Genomic DNA, 16,691 nt, shown 5'->3' on the forward strand with positions numbered 1-16,691 from the left:
CAATGAAAATAAATAAATCTTTTTTTTTTAAGATTTATTTTTATTTTATTGGAAAGGTGGATATACAGAGAGGAGAGACAGAGAGGAAGATCTTCCGTCTGATGATTCACTCCCCAAGTGAGCACAACAGCCGGTGCTATGCCAATCCGAAGCCAGGAGCCTCTTCCAGGTCTCCCACGTGGGTGCAGGGTCCCATCCCAAAGCTTTGGGCCGTCCTCGACTGCTTTCCCGGGCCACAAGCAGGGAGCTGGAAGGGAAGTGGAGCTGCTGGGATTAGAACCGGCGCCCACATGGGATCCCGGGTGTGCAAGACGAGGACCTTAACCACTGAGCCATCGTGCCGGGCCCAATAAATCTTTTTAAAAAAAGATTTTGTTAAAGAAAACAGCATAAATAACCCTGGCATTCATCTTTAACTGTTGGGCAGCAATCATGGAGGTCTGCATTATGCTACAGCTTGTTCCAGCTTCAAAAACTAAGCTAGACAGAGGCCAGATTGGCACTTCATGTCAATATGATTTTGGAGCAGACAATGACTATAAGTGAAATATCTTCTCTATATAGAAACCACTGACAGCTGAGAGATAAAATATCAGTGTCAGATTTTTGGTCTGGGGATCAACAAAGGAATCTAAACAAATATTGCCAGATCAAGAACACTAGGGCCGGAGATGGCCCTGGACACACTGCTTGCATCAAGGGTCTAGAATCTGAAATAGAAAGGCTATGCACACAAATGCTTTCTAGTCATTATGAAATCATAACCAAGGAGAATGGTGGAAGTGAATCTAAATCATAGGAGGAATGATGAAGCAAATGAAGGCTAGGACCACCCAATCTCCTAAGCCCTTGGATCCAGCTTTATTTCTAAGTTTAACTTCTTGGAATTTGATGCAGGTACCTGGTATGCCAAGTAACATTTGTAGCACCCTATCATGATACACATTATCTATTTGCAGCAAAATATGAAAAAGCTCACTCACAATCACAGAGAACAAATACAAACAGTTCCATTTAAGCTCATGCTGATTTTGTGAAGGAATGATGTCAGGTCAGGTTTGGATGTTCAATCAATTATTAAAATATCTTTTTGGGCTTTTAGGATTTTGGAATGATATATCAGGAATGGTGTACATTCTTAATTATTTCATGAAGTAGAAATCAACACAAAATGACAATTTAGAAACATGGAAAGGAAAAAGCACCATGTTAAAAAAGACATGTCAGGAGCTAACACAGTGGTTTAGCAAGCTAAGCCTCCACCTGTTAGCACCAGCACCTGAAATGGGTGCCAATTCAAGTTCCGGCTGCTCCACTTCCCATTCAGTTTCCTGCTTATGGCCTGGGAAAGCAGCAGAGAGTAGCCCAAGAGCATGGGACCTGGCACCTGCATGGGAGACCCAGAAGAAAATTCCAGGCTCCTGGCTTCAGGCTGGTCCGACTTCAGCCATTGTTGGCAGTTGAACCAGTAGAGCGATGATCTCTGTCCCTACTTCTCTGTAACTGTCTTCCGAACAAAAATAAATGAATATTAAAAAAAAAAACAAAAAACAAACAACAGGACGTGCCAAACCACACAGTGTGCACCATATATGTTTCATAGATAAAAATCAGAGGTTAGAGAGAAGTTGGAGTGCAGTTATAATCAGGAGTTTACACCTGTTTCTCTAAGCAATTCTTCCTAGAGGTAAACAGGCACGTGAAATCACAAGCCCACAGAGAAACACTAATGACATGAATTCATTAGCACCCTCAACCTCAACCATCTCTACTCAGCACCAGATCTCAGGTGCACCACTAATCACAAAGGCCTTTTCAATACTAATGACAGTACGGCTACTTTCTGAGCAAGCTCACTACTTTTCACAAGTCATGCACATGCTGTGTGGAGACCACCATGTACCCCAAGAAAGGGTATCAGTGCTCAGAATAGTGCAAGTGCCACCTGCTATCACATTTAAGTGTTGTATAAATCTAAGAGAGCATCCTGCTTATGCCTTTCTGGGGCAGATCTCTTCTTGCTGACAAAGATTCCTGAGGAAGCCAAATAACAAGAAAAATTATTTTTTCATGTCCTATTTATTGTTTCAATTTGTCCTTACAAAAATCCCATTTAGAGGGTCGGCACAATAGCTCAATTGCCTACTCCTCTGCTTATCAGTGCTGGCATCCCATACGGGTGCCAGTTTGATTCCTAGCTGTTCTACCTCCCATCCAGCTCCTCACTGTAGCCTGGAAAAGCAGTAGAGGATGGCCCGAAGCCTTGAGACCCAAGCACCCATGTGAGAGACCAAGAGGAAGATCCTGGCTCCTGGCTTCCAATTGGCTCAGCCCTGGTTGTTGCAGTCACTTGGGAGTGAACCAGTGGATGGAAGATCTTTCTGTCTCTCCTCTCTATAAATCTGCCTTTCAAATGAAAATAAATAAATGTATTTAAAAAAGGATACCATTTAGGTAGGTTTGACGGTACTACTAGAATTCTCACATGTATAGCATGGAGGTGATACAGACTTCAGTCTGTAACATGAAAAGGTCTGATAAGGTCATTGTGACCTTCCTGATTCAAATTGCCAAGAAGTTAACAAGACTCGCCCTTCCCTAGGCCAGAGGCAAAGGAGTGGTGGAAATCCCAATGTCAGGAACTGGGCAGACCTGGGGCAGGGGGGCTGAGGAGCTGGCACAGCCTGGAGCATGCTGACCTCCACGTGTCTCGCAAGCTGCCCAGGCAAGCACATGGCTGTGGCAGGTGCTGTGTGAATGAAACATTCCCTGCACTGATACGGGGACAAGTATGGGCAGAAACACATTTTCAAGTTTTATAGTTTCAAATCAAGGCAAAACCAATACCTTAGTATCTCATTAACACATATATGCAAAATAAAGGTCAAAACAAAATCAAAGCCATACTGTATTTTATGATGGTATAATGTACAAGAAACTAGATTTTTAAAAATGTGCCACTAATAGACACCATTTGGTTGAGACCAGGATCATTAGAGGATTACAGCAACCACACACACACACACACCAAGTGCATTAAAATGTTGTTTCATCTTGATTCTGACACTGACTTTAGGGATGGCAAACAAACCTCTCCTAGGGAGAAACCTGAAACACACACGGGCCCGACTCTGAGCAAACAGCCATACCTGAGTCGTGATTTGGGTTGTAAGCTGCACTTCCTCTCGGGCAAGTAAAGGATGACTCCAAATCCCGCCTGGAAGGTAAAATCTAAACAAACCACAAGATGTTTGTTAAATTGTATGTCGACAGTAAAAAGAAATAAAAACCTGCAAGTTATATATACCATCAAACAAGATCATGCCATATTTTAGAATCCAATGTAGTTACATTATATTTGTGTATATTATAAACAAGCTACATACTTGCAAAAGAAAACACACTCTGGTCAAACGAATCAGAGTTCAAGGAGAAATATGAACAAAACATGTTAAATGCTTCAATCCAAAGACTGTTCATTAACAGCTGACTAGGTGGACCCGGCAGCATGGCCTAGCAGCTAACGCCTTCGCCTTGAATGCGCCAGGAGCCCATATGGGCGCCGGTTCTAATCCCGGAAGCTCCACTTCCCATCTAGCTCCCTGCTTGTGGCCTGGGAAAGCAGTCGAGGACAGCCCAAAGCCTTGGGACCCTGCACCCATGTGGGATACCCAGAAGTTCCTGGATCCTGGCTTCAGATCGGCATAGCATCGGCCGTTGCACTCACTTGGGGAGTGAAACATCGGAAGGAAGAGCTTCCTCTCTGTTTCTCCTTCTCTCTATATATCTGACTTTCCAATAAATAAATCTTTAAAAAAGAAAAAAGATCATGTCCTATACAAACAGTACCAATTTGCCTTCTCTTCCAGAGTAGATGCTCTTTAAAAACAAACAAACAAACAAACAAACAAACAAAAAACAGCTGACTAGGCAATCTGAAAGCCAACTGTAATATGAGAGAAAAAGGCCAGGAGAAGCAACCTATCAGAGGTGCTATAGTACTGCTGACACAAAGCTGGATATGCGTCACAGTGTGCTCTTCATCAAAACAAGAGGAAGGGGAATGCGATGGGAAGCACTAGATTTTTAATGACGAGGGGCAACGACTTGCTCCTGAGGTAGCTTCAGACAGCAGGGCACTACTTCAACAAAGGTATCCATGCTTTCCTCTACAAAGATGATTGTCCTAGCTATGTGTTTCCAATCGCATGAGTGTCAATCAGCTGCATATGCAAAACACACAGCCCTGGGGTGGGGTCTCACTCTGTGGATGTGCACAACACACAGCCCTGGGGTAGGGGGTCTCATACTGTGGGCATGTACAGCACATAGGTCCTGAGGTATGAGTCTGGTGCAACAGTGAAGACGCTGTCTTCAACTCAGTCTTAGCTCTGCTTGATTTGAACTCCCTAAAAATGCAGACCCTGGCAAGCAGCTCTTCATATATTTGGGTCCCAGACTGAGTTCCAGGCTCTAGGTCAGCCTTGTCCTGCTCTTGCTGTTGTGAACATGAGAATGTACCATAGATGAAAGGTCTCTCTTTCTTCCTTGGGAAGTGCATGAGATAGCACACAGACCGTGATTGTGGTGGTGAGGGCTTTGTGTTCCACACTACCCAAAGGATCCCGATGCAGCTGTTCCCTGACTGGCCTTGGAAAGGAAACCTGGAGCACAGACAAGCCCAGCAGGGTGGGTGCTTGGTCCCTCCCTTTTCCCCTGCTCCAGAAAAATGACATCAGCAAGGGCAACCAAAACTCTTGGAATAATGAGTACTTTCAAAAAGGTACTGTTTTTTCCCAATAACTCACATTAGCCTGTCTCATCTCAACCTTAACGAAAGAAGCAGAACTCTAAACACTAAAATTCCTGGCTCTAGAAGCTTACTGAGGCCGGCACAGTGATACAGCAATTGAAGCACTGCTTGCAATGCCAGCATCCCGGCTGCTCCATTTCGGCCCTAACTCTCTGTTAATATGTCTGAGAAAGCAGTGGAAGATGGTCCAAGAGCTTGGGTCCCGCATCCATGTGGGAAACCCGGATGAAGCTCCTGGTCCCAACTTTAGGCTGGCCCAGCCTTGGCCACTGCAGCCATTTGAGAAGTGAACCAGTGGACAGAAGACAGCTCTCTCTGTAACTCTGCCTACTGAATAAGCAAATATCTTAAATTTCTTAAAAATATTTGTTTGCATTGAGATGTGCATTTAAACTGTATCAGGTGGGGAATCATGATAGTGAAATAGGGTAAGGACACATTTAAAAAGATGAAGAAATATTAGCCAGTGTGAAGCAGAGAGGGTACGTACCAGGAACTAGGAGGACAGAACAACAGCAGGGGGCATCTAGAGACTGAGAGACACAGGAAAGAGCACACACAACAGGGTGGTGTTGCAGTGACTGATACCCCAGTGGCATTCAGCCAGCAGCGATCTGAACTATACCCACAGCTGGAACTTCACCAGCAACCAGGTGGGAAGGGACTTCTATCGGGAGTTCAGAGGTGAACTCAGAAAAGAACTGCCTGTCCTGCTGGTCTGTTTGATTTGACCAGGAGTAGAAACAGAGAGGCAAGTCCCAGATGCACAGTGTGGATACAAGGTGGATTTGACAGCCCAGTACACCCTCTAGAGCCAAATCAGGTGCCATTTTGTGTGTAGGAAGGCAAGGCCATAGAACAGTGCTGCACATGCACTGAGCTGGGAGGGAACTCATTTCTAGCTCAGTGAACTGCAACAATATGGCATCCTACAGGTTCCATCCAAGATAGGACTGGGTAGCCCTCAGACTCAATGGCCAGCAGATCAATAACTGTAGTAGTGGCACAACAGGTGCCATTTTCTACCATGTGGCAAAAGCTTTAAGACTGCAGGGTTAATAGGAAGCTGCACAAGCACCAAAATGGGAGCGCACTCACTGAGCTCAGTGCATTGCACTAGTCCCACAGGGAAAATAATACTGACTTTGGCACCATATGGGTCAAATTAGGTCCATGTGGCCCTCAGACCTAATGGCCAACAGCTTCTGGCAAGATCAGTACCACCAACAACCTAGCTATATAGGTCACCTGGTGTCTCCCTAATCCTAGGACCTGCTCCAACCAGAAGTGGGAGAAAGGCTGTACAGACAACAGTTCAGCCTCAACTTGTATCACAGGAGGTGGAGAGTGATGATCCAGGAACTGGGGCTAAAGAGACCATGGTGGAAGTCTAACATAAGAACCCAGACCTGGAACTCGTTGGAGGGAGTGGTACAAGTGACTGCAAACACAGAGCCATATACCAATCACAACAAGTAAAATAAATTGTAGACCTGTGGGTGACACAGCTTAGAAACCTGCCCCAAGGAGAAGAATCTGCAATGACCAAGAGCAAAAAGAAGAGATGCAGGCACAATGAATATTACTGAAAACTCCCCTGCGAAGGAGCAAGCCTTTGCCAACCTCAAGGTTAACTGAGGAAAACACTGAGAAAACGGGGGATAAGATTTCAAAACACTTGTTATAAAGCTTATCAACGAGAAGTGTGTAAGGCAGGCGTTCAAGGAATTTAAGGAATATGTCACACAGGAAATGAATCAAATGAAAGTTGATATATTAGAAATTAAGAATATGGCGGACGGTCCGGCGCTGTGGCCTAGCAGCTAAAGTCCTCACTTTGAATGCTCCCATAAGGTTCTAATCCTGGCAGCCCTGCTTCCATTCCAGCTCCCTGCCTGGGAAAGCAGTTGAGGATGGCCCAGGGCCTTGGGACCCTGCACCCATGTAGGAGACCAGGAAGAGTTCCTGGATCCTGGCTTCAGATCAGCTCAGAACTGGCCGTTGTGGCCACTTGGGGAGTGAATCATCGGACGGAAGATCTTCCTCTTTGTCTCTCCTTCTCTCTGTATTATGTACCTTTCCAATCCAAACAAATAATAAATCTTAAAAAAAAAAGAGAGAGAGAGAGAGTTAGTTATGGGAGTCCCAGAAGGTGCAGAGAGAGAAGCTGGGTTTAAAAATGTATTTAATGAAATAATAAGGGAAATTTTCCGTAATCTAGAGAAAAAATTGAGAAACAACATCCAGGAATGCCACAGAACTTCCAACAGGGTTGACCAAAAGTGATCTTCATCAAGACACATGCAGGCCAGAAAAGAACTGAGTGACATATTCCAGATTCTATAAGCAAAAACTTGTCGGCCCAGGATAATGTACCGAGCAAAGCTTTCCTTTGTCTTTGAAAATGAAATAAAATTCTTCCACAGTAAAGAAAGTTTTAAAGGATATGCCTCTTCTGTTACTGTCCTTCAAATGATATTTAAAGATGTTTTTTTGATGGAGAAGAGAAATAGCATCCATCAAAACCAAAGGGCCCGGCGGCGTGGCTTAGCAGCTAAAGTCCTCACCGGGATCCCATATGGGCGCCGGTTCTAATCCCGGCGGCCCCACTTCCCATCCAGCTCCCTGCTTGTGGCCTGGGAAAGCAGTTGAGGACGGCCCAAAGCCTTGGGACCCTGCACCTGCGTCGGAGACCTGGAAGAAGTTTCTGGTTCCTGGCTTTGAATCGGCACAGCACCGGCCGTTGCGGCTCACTTGGGGAGTGAATCATCGGACAGAAGATCTTCCTCTCTGTCTCTCCTCGTCTCTGTATATCTGACTTTGTAATAATAAATAAATAAATCTTAAAAAAAAAAAAAACTAAAGACAAATGTGAAGAACATCCCAGCAAAATAACTACAGAAGTCGAAATCAATGAACAACCCATTGCTCAAATGACAGGACCAAATTACTACCCATTCCTATAACCCTGAATGTAAATGGATTAAACTCATCAAACAACACAGATTATGAAACTTAACCCATGTATTTGTTGCCTACAGGAGACATATTTCACCAACGAAGATCAGCAGAAACTATATCTCAAGGATTGTTTTGTTTGCTTCATCTCTTCAAAACTTTTTCTCAACAAATTCTTCATGCATCACACAGTAGCATCATTTTCTTCAAGAAGGTTCTTGATATTGTTTTTCATTTCTTCAGCGACACATTAGTCATTCAGTAATTTATGCCTTTAATCTCTTTTTTTCTTGTTGATTTTGTATTGTGGCTTTTCATTTAAGGGGATGAACAGCAACTGTGCATTGGAAACTATCATACCCAGTAGCATGTTATTTAACTTCATGGAGTTTTTAATTTATTTTTTTTTCTTACTTTTGTTGATTTTGCATTGTGGCTTTTCATTTAAAGGGATGTGTAGTAACTGCATAATGGAGCCTACCATAATCATGGCCAGATGTGAAGATACAATGTAGTATACATCTCTACTTCCAGATTAAAGATGGACTCCCAACGAAACCACTAACAATATCTTGACAATAGGATGCTGGACTCTCTGCCATTGTCCATGCCCGCAATGATGGATGATATGACTGCTTATGAAGAACTATACTATAGTAAAAACATATGGGAATTCAGTGGGGGGGAAGGGAACTTGGGGAGGGGGTAAGGGAAATCCAAGGCCTATGGGAACTCTATCATAAGATAATAATAATAATTAAAAAAAAATAAACTATATGAGATAGAAACTTACAATGAGCTTAACTAATTAACTAATTAATTAAGGGCGATTATTCCTAACCTGCTGGTCAGAACATGAAGGCTGGTCCTTGAGAAAGCCTGTCTGTGGCAGGAAGTGAGATCTGAGGATAGAGCCGTGGTTCATGACAGTCACCTCGCCAGCATCCATCCTCGCCCTGTCAGCAGTGTCATCTGAGGAGAGACCAGATTAGCTCAAGGCACATCATTCTTCAATATTTTTCCTATGAGCCCATCTTTTCATATAATAAAAGCAATTAACAAAACCGATTCCCAAAGAACTTTGCAGTCAAACAACACCCCCTGCCCATAATCCTGTGTTAAAAAAAAAAATGTTCAAGAGGTCCTTATGCAGAAACCAGCTCATTCGGAACTAAAATTATACACCAAAATAGTTCAAAAACACAGCCTTAAGTTTTAGAAATAATGAAGTTTTCCCACAGAAAAGTTTTAATGTTTTAACTGTAGAAATACCGGTTTTCTACATTTGATCCTAGCCAAAGAGCCGAGAAGCGATGAAATACAGGTTTTCACATTTAAAGAATTGAGGGAAAATTTTACCATTCAGAAGCCAACACTGTTAATATTGGTCACTTCACTAATCAGACAGACGGCACTATGGGACATCAAGTAAAGCCGCTGTCCATGATGCTGGCATCCCACCTAAGTCCTGGTTCCAGACCTAGCTGCCCCACTTTCAATCCCATTTGCTGCTTGTGCACTTGGGAAAGCAATAGCAGATGGGACCCATGCTTGAGCCCCAGACACTGGACATAGCCCTAGCCGTGACAGCACTGGGAAGTGAATCTGAGGACAAGTAATCTCTCTTTTGGTAAGCCTGCTTCTCAAATAAATAGATTAAGTACAAAAATAAATAAATAATTTGAAAAATTTCAGGGCAATTGAAAAATTGAACTGACTATGGTTAGTCTTACCCATGTCAGGTCTTCTCACATCACTGACTTTGGCAACAATACAAAGTTCACTGAGGAAAAGATACAAAAGAGAAACATTACCTAATGAACATTATAGACATCCATTTTATCTAACTGCAGATCAGAAAGCCACTCAGAAGTACCAATCCTTTGTTTTCTTCAGGAGTGAAAAGTCTAAGGTGTAAGGAGGGCTGACTTGATGGGGAACAAGGGAACTACCAGTGCTCAGAGCTGCTTCCCAACACTTGGGCAATCTGTGCCAGGTCATTAAGCAGTCACGACCAAGCCACAGCATCCGAGCACCAACACAAGCAGCAAGCGGGGAGCACCCCTGCAGGAAAACTGCACAATGCACAAGAGGTCACAACATCAGATAACTCAGGTCCTTCCTGCCTGTGCGCCTTGTGCTATGTTGAGCCACCTTGTCCCAATTATGGCCCCACGCAGGCTTCTCTTCCAGAGCCAGCTATGTGCGGGGTTAAGCTGCTGCTCAGATTGCCAGTTTCTCATCTGGGCTAGTCTGAGTCCCAGCTGCTCCACTTCAGATCCACTTCCCTGCAAAGGAGTCTAGGAAAGCAGAAAATGGCTCAAGTCTTTGGGCTCTTGCATTCACAAAGCAGACCCAGATGGAATTCCAGGTTTCTGACTTCAGTGTGGCCCAGCGGCAGACCTTGCGGCATTTGTGGAATAAAACCTCAAATAAAAGATATCCCGCTCGCCATAACACTGTCCTTCAAAAAAATAAGAAAAGCTCTTTTTTTAAGATTATCTTCCTTATGTGGTACTCAGAGCAAATATGCTACTGATTTCCTGTGGACAAGCAAGGAATGCTGCAGTCTGTAAAAAGCACAGCCCCTCCACCCCATCATGCAACAAAATAAAGCTCCATGCTTACACAGAATGCCTCTTTCGTGGGGTTCCTGGGCACTGCACCCTAGAAACCCAGCTTCTTGGGCCAGGCGTGGCATCCTAGCACTAAAGTCCTCGCCTTGAATGCACTGGGATCCCATATGGGTGCCAGTTCTAATGCTGGCCGCCCCACTTCCCATTCAGCTCCCTGCTTGTGGCCTGTGAAAGCAGTTGAGAATGGCCCAAAGCCTCGGGACCCTGCACCTGTGTGGTAGACTGGGAAGAGGTTACTTGTTCCTGGCTTCGGATCAGCTCAGCTCCAGCCACTGTGGCCACTTGGGGAGTGAATCAGCAGACGGAAGATCGTCCTCTGTCTCTCCTCTCTGTATATCTGCCTTCCCAATAAAAATAAACAAATCTTCAAGAAAAACTGAAACGCACGCGTACTTTTTCAGACTATACATTTTTCAAAAAGTTTTTCTTTTTAAACAATTTTTATTAGAGAAATCTTACTTCTTTCAAAATCTTACTTTTCCATGAACTTTCTATAGTACAACACATACATCAGTTGTAAAGTTTAATATATGAATTGAGCCCAATAAGAGAGTAGCAAATAATGAGAAGCATTATAGCAATACAATACCACAGTCTTCTGACTCTCAAAACATGGACTAATTAAGGCACCAGGATTTAAAACACCACTTTTGACACCAGCATTCCACATCGCAGTACCAGTTCAAGTGCTATCTACTCCATTCTGACCCAGCTCCTTGCCGAGAACACAAGAGGCACCCCTGGAGAAGACCCAGATGGAATGCAGGCTCCTGATTCAGCCTGGCTCAACTCTGGCTGCTGTAGCCACTTAGGAGGCGACCCAGCAAATGGCGATGGTAGATCTCTCTGTCTCTCTCTTGCCTTTCAAATAATCTTAGAAAAAATAAATAAATTCTCATTTAACATTTCTGACCACAGAGTTGACCATGGGTGATTAAGACCATGGGCAGCCAAACCTTAAGTGAAGGACTGCTGTAAGTAAACACTTCTCTGAAGTGTTCACTTCTCCCAGAAGAAAAGAAAAAGTAGCTAAAGCCCAATTTCCGAAACCAGGCTAATAAACATGCCTATGGCATGTGGGCTTCTCAGCAGACTCCCAGGAGAAGGTCACAGTGCCCCTTCCTCTAGACACTGTCTCATCTCAGAGGCAAAGGTGAGGGTGGAGCATGACGCCAACAGTGCTGAGAGAACAACACACTTCGTGCTTATACAGAGGGAGGGCAACACTGCCAAGCACAGCAATCAACACTGGATTATCTAGCCTGCCAAACAGGACCCCTAAAGAACTTAAGCCTTAGATTTACGCTTCAAATGCATTACCACAGTTCAACTTACAGGCCTGCTTGATGGCTAAAGTGGCTAATCCTCTACCTGTCAGCACCACCATTCCATGTGGGAGCCAGTTCAACTCCAACTGCTCCACTTCCCACCCAGCTCCCTGAGGATGGTCTGGGAAAGCAGCAGCAGGTGGCCCAAGGCTTTGGGATCCTGCTTCCATATAGAAAATCCAGAAGCACAATCTCTCTCTCTGAAGCATGGCCCGGCGCGGTGGCACAAGTGGTTAAGGTTCTCGCCTTGCACGCCCGGGATCCCATATGGGCGCCGGTTCTATCCCGGCTGCCCCGCTTCCCTTCCAGCTCCCTGCCTGTGGCCCGGGAAAGCAGTCGAGGACAGCCCAAAGCTTTGGGACCCTGCACCCGCGTGGGAGACCCGGAAGAGGTTCCTGGCTTGGGATTGGCATAGCATCGGCCGTTGCGCTCACTTGGGGAGTGAATCATCGAACGGAAGATCTTCCTCTCTGTCTCTCCTCTCTGTATATCCGCCTTTCCAATAAAAATAATAAAATAAATCTTAAAAAAAAAAATCCAGAAGAAGCTCCTGATCAGCTCAGCTCTGGCCATTGAGGCCACTTGGGGGAGTGACCCAGCAGATAGATCTTTCTGTCTCTCCTCTCTGTAAATCTACCTTTCCAACAAATACAAATAAATCTTTGGAAAAAAACAAAAAAAGCCCAACTTAAAAGACTTCTATGTGGAAATCCTCCAGGTTACTCCTCCTGTTTTATTTATTTTATTGGAAAGTTAGGTTTACAGAGAGGAGAGACAAAAAAGATCTTCCATATACTGACTGGTTCACTCCCAAGTGGCCACAATGGCCAGAGCTGAGCTGATCCGAAGCCAGGAGCTTCTTCTGGGTCTCCCACATGGTTACAGGGTCCCAAGGCTCTGGCCATCCTTGATGATTCTCCCAGGCCACAAGCAGGAAGCTGGAAGGAATGTGGGAGAGCCAACATATGAACCAGCGCCCATATGGAATCCCAGTGCATGCAAGGCGAGGACTTTAGCCATTAGGCTATAGCGCCAGGCCCTCCTTTCTTCTTTAACTGAATTCCCCCGAGTTCCAGGGTAAGGGAGAAAATCACATTAACCAGTAGTAAATTAGTAGTGCTGTCTTAGGTCACTTGGTAACTATTATCAACTTTTTTTTTCTTTTTGTTTTAAGAATGCCAATATAGGGCCCGGTGCAATAGCCTGGGAAAGCAGTTGAGCATGGCCCAAAGCCTTGGGACACTGCACTTGTGTGGGAGACCCGGAAGACGCTCTTGGCTCCTGATTAGCTCAGCTGTAGCTGTTGTGGTCACTTGGGGAGTGAACCAGCGGATGGAAGATCTTCCTCTCTCTTCCCTCTTCTCTGTATATCCGACTTCCCAATAAAAATAAATAAATCTTTAAAAAAGAATGCCAATAGAAAGTCTGCAGCCCAGTGACACACTCAATGACGAATGAGGAGACAGACCAAGCAAGCTAAAAACCCTAAGGCTGTGCTGGGGAGGTTCAGCAAGATATGACCACACCCCACACTTCACTTCCTTTACTGCAGCCTCACAATTCCTCACTGATCCACCACTTTAAGGAACTGAAGCCTGACATGTACTTGGAGGGGTAAACAGACCGACCTTCCTCAGTGTGCCCACAGTGCGTGCTTTTCACCACCTAGGGACTGTATCAGGAGAAGGGATACTGGATCCCAAGAGTCTCCATGCAATGCTGGGTCTGGTAACTTTCAGACCACTAAATGCCTCCAAGTGTAGGAATTCTTCTCTTGGGGCTGGAATTGCGGTGCTGTGGGTAAAGCTGCCACCTGCAATACCAGCATCGCATAAGCAGCACTTTGCACATCCAACGGCTGCGATCCAGCTCACTGCTAATACATCTGGGAAAGCAGCATATGGCCTAAGCCCTCAAAGACCTTGTACCCAATATGGCAAACCTGAGTGCAACTTTTGGCTCAGTCCTGGCTGCCTGCAGCCATTTGGGAAGCAGCCCACCAGATGCAAAATCTCTACAACTGTACCTTTCAAATAAATACATTTTCAAATAGTTTTCCTGTTAAGAAAATAACTCATTCAATAATGAATTCCTTTGTACACACTAACCATTTTCTTCACCAAAAGAATGTACGCAATTAGTTCTTGAGGGGAACCAGATTAGTAGCTGAGCACAAAGTAATAAAGACCTACAAGAAAAAAACGCGGATGAAGTCCTGACTGCAATGGAAGCAGGTCCAAGTTCACACACTCCTAAGGGATACACTGGAGATTGCCTGGGAACGCAGTCCCTGGTAAACTTTGCTCACAGTCAGCTAGGTGTGTGGACATAAACATCTGTGTGCGCCGTGTAGTACCAGGCACATCATCTTGTGCTCCTGGCTTCCACCAGCCCAGCCAAGTCCCAAGGAGACCCGGAACCTGAGCCGCATGCAGGGGAGGGAGGAAGGACGGGTCTGCTGGTAGAAGCTGGCCACCGGCCTGGCTGGGCCTTCCCATGACGCGAGGAGGACTTTCGAAGCTGTAGCCCTGCGGGACTTGGCCGTGGTCAGCAGAAGCACCTGCTTGCATCACCCGACCCCTACTTCCACTCACCGGCTTGGAGGCGACCAGAACCCTGAGGGCTCAGGGCACCGGCTCCAAAGGATGCTTAAGATCCCACTGAACCCAGCACACCCCAGGAGCTGTGCAGACTAGGGGTCCGTGTGGGTGGCAGCCCCGACCCCGGGCCAGGGAGTTGTCAGCCCTGCAAGGCCTCCCGCGGGCATCCGAGAATTACCATCGCCACGAACAATACTCGGAACATCCGAGGAGGCTGCCCCGGCGGTGATAACGCGGCGCGTCCCTGCGGGCGAGATAGAGGACGCTGCGGCGGCGCTGATAACGCGAATCCCCGTCCCCGGGCCCAGCGATCCCGCCGGGGTCACCGCGGATTACCGAGCGGCGATGAGCGCAGCGGCGTCCGGCGCGGCGGGGCGGCCGCAGCACTAGCGCAGGCGCCTCCCGGCGAGCGGCGCGCGGGGCGCACGAGCGGCCGTGGGGAAGCCGACAGGTGAGCCGGCGAGGGCGCGTCCCGGGGCGGCGACCCCGCTCGGGCGGGAAAGCCCAGGGGGCGGCGCCGGCGTGGGCCCCAGGGCGCTGCGCGAAGCGCTCCGGCGAACCGCCACTCGCCGGCCGGCGGCCGCGCGGGGCGAGGGGCACGGGGGCAGGGCCCGGGGAACGCGCGCTCCCCGCCAGGCCCGGCCTCGCGGCCAGGCTCCCGCCATCCGCCCCCGCCCCCGGCTTCCCGCCGCCACTCACCGGACCGGAACCGGCTGCGAGGCGAGGGGGTTTCCGGCCGGTCGCGGAACGCAAATCCCGGGAGGCTCCGCGAACCGGAACCGCTTTCCCAGCCCCGGAAGGGCCTGCGGAGGCCGCGGGGGACAGGGTCTGGTGGCCAAGGAGCCACGCGAAGGCCCCGCGGGGCACCTGCACGCGGCGACGCGGCTGGTGCGGCCGCAAAGGCGGTGGTGGTCGCCACGCGTCGGTCCCCGGCTGCCCGCGCTCTTCTCCGCCCGCACGCGCGGCGTGCGCTAAGCGCGCCCTTCGTGTCCTGTTCTTCTCTGTCCCTCTGCTCCTGCAGCCTGTGCACTCTGGTTCCGCCGGGCGGCCTGTACTCGCGCTGCTGTTTCCATGGCAGCCGGTCGCGGCCCTGGGCCCGCAGGCAGCCGCCAGGGCCCTCGCACAGACCCGGGGATCCGGGTCCTGCATAGTTCGTAGTCCCTGCCGTGTCGTGTGGCGAGGCCCGGAGCGCTCGCGCTGGTGCAGGAGGTACTGGGAGCCAAGTTAGTCTCCCGGCGTCCTCGCGTGGGGTCCCCCCACGGGCGGGACCCTGTAGCCTGGCAGCCAAGGGCCTCGTCCCGCAGGCCCGCCTGACCTGCGCCCTTACCGGGCTTTCACGGTGGCTCCGTGCCGGGGCAGGTACTGGGAAATCATGGACACTTTGGCACCCGCTTGCCTTAACGCTGTCTCTTATTCCTAGGGGGCAGCCATGCGTAAAGAGGAATTTCACCTGAAGTTTTTCATGTGTGTGATTCGCTCCCAGCAGGTAGTCAGGACTCCTCCAAGCACAGGTACCCCAGTGGCTCCTAACGGTGCCCCGCTGTGGCTAGGGTTCTCCCACGGGAGGCTCAGAACAGACCCCAGAGGCCAGTGAGTGGTGTGTCCCCTCATGCTTTCCTCACGGAGCATCCACATGAACAGACCACTGGCCTGGTGTGTGTGGACAGTCCCTGGCAGGGAGGGAGGGTTGGATGTTGAAAGGGAGCCCCTGAGTTGGTTCCTGAGCTCACCAGGGGAACCCCAGGTGCCATTATTAGGGTCAAGTTATGCCCCAAGGGGAAATGTCCCCTTCCACTCAGCTCTAGTTTTCTGTGTCTGTCAAAGGGGTAGACACTTCTTGCTGTAAGACAACTGTGGAGATGGGTTATTGAATTTAGGAGTGGAGAAGCCTGGGGGATGTGAGGGGTTGGGGGAGCACACTAGACCTAGGAGGGTGGGGGAGGCACCCCTCCTTTGGTCTCAGCTTGAGGATAACCAAGAGCTCTTGCTTCTCAGCCGGGGAGGCCTCGACTTCCAGCAGGCTCCTACCCAGCCCTTCACCAAAGCCAGAGGCCTCACCTGGTCTAGATACTGAGGATGACCCTGATCCACAGGAAGGCACATCTCCTCTTCCAACTGGTGAGGCCTGTGGGTCACTGGGGTAGGAAAGCAGGAGTATTGAAGAGTGATGTCTTCATGCATGCAGTGGTCAGCCATGGTAGAACCCACCAGGTCTAAAATGGGAGCTAAGACACAGGGAGGATGTGTGTATGTGTTTGAGAGAGAGAGACAAAAGAAGAGAGAGGTCAGTGGGTGGCGTTCCCTCCCTAACCCTCACCCTCTTCATCTCTGTTAGCTGCTACTTGGCTTCCCTCAC

General features: G+C 48.0%; 2 protein-coding genes across 3 annotated transcripts in view; one reads left to right on the forward strand and one right to left on the reverse strand.

Moving 5' to 3' along the window:
- The window catches only part of SENP1 (SUMO specific peptidase 1), a 51,086-nt gene extending 36,349 nt beyond the window's left edge, over window positions 1–14,737 (reverse strand). Inside the window, exons 1-4 of one of the 2 annotated variants that reach the window (XM_040978957.1) lie at window positions 14,672–14,737; window positions 9,505–9,554; window positions 8,613–8,743; window positions 3,150–3,231 (exon numbers count right to left, since the gene is read on the reverse strand). In XM_040978957.1, the coding sequence (XP_040834891.1) occupies window positions 3,150–3,231; window positions 8,613–8,743; window positions 9,505–9,508 (217 nt within the window). In that variant the 5' untranslated portion in view covers window positions 9,509–9,554; window positions 14,672–14,737. Of the gene's footprint in view, window positions 1–3,149; window positions 3,232–8,612; window positions 8,744–9,504; window positions 10,093–14,671 lie in introns of those variants that run through there. The other variant, XM_040978956.1, reaches the window with a different exon arrangement.
- Window positions 14,738–15,440: 703 nt separating this feature from the next.
- The window catches only part of PFKM (phosphofructokinase, muscle), a 29,093-nt gene continuing 27,842 nt past the window's right edge, over window positions 15,441–16,691 (forward strand). Inside the window, exons 1-2 of the mRNA XM_040978952.1 lie at window positions 15,441–15,846; window positions 16,331–16,453. Coding sequence (XP_040834886.1) covers window positions 15,765–15,846; window positions 16,331–16,453 — 205 coding nt within the window. The 5' untranslated portion in view covers window positions 15,441–15,764. The remainder of the gene's footprint in view (window positions 15,847–16,330; window positions 16,454–16,691) is intronic.

This window comes from Ochotona curzoniae, unplaced genomic scaffold, assembly GCF_017591425.1.
Source record: "Ochotona curzoniae isolate NIBS_2020 unplaced genomic scaffold, NIBS_Ocur_1.0 contig_2927, whole genome shotgun sequence".
NCBI classification, from domain to species: Eukaryota; Metazoa; Chordata; class Mammalia; order Lagomorpha; family Ochotonidae; genus Ochotona; species Ochotona curzoniae.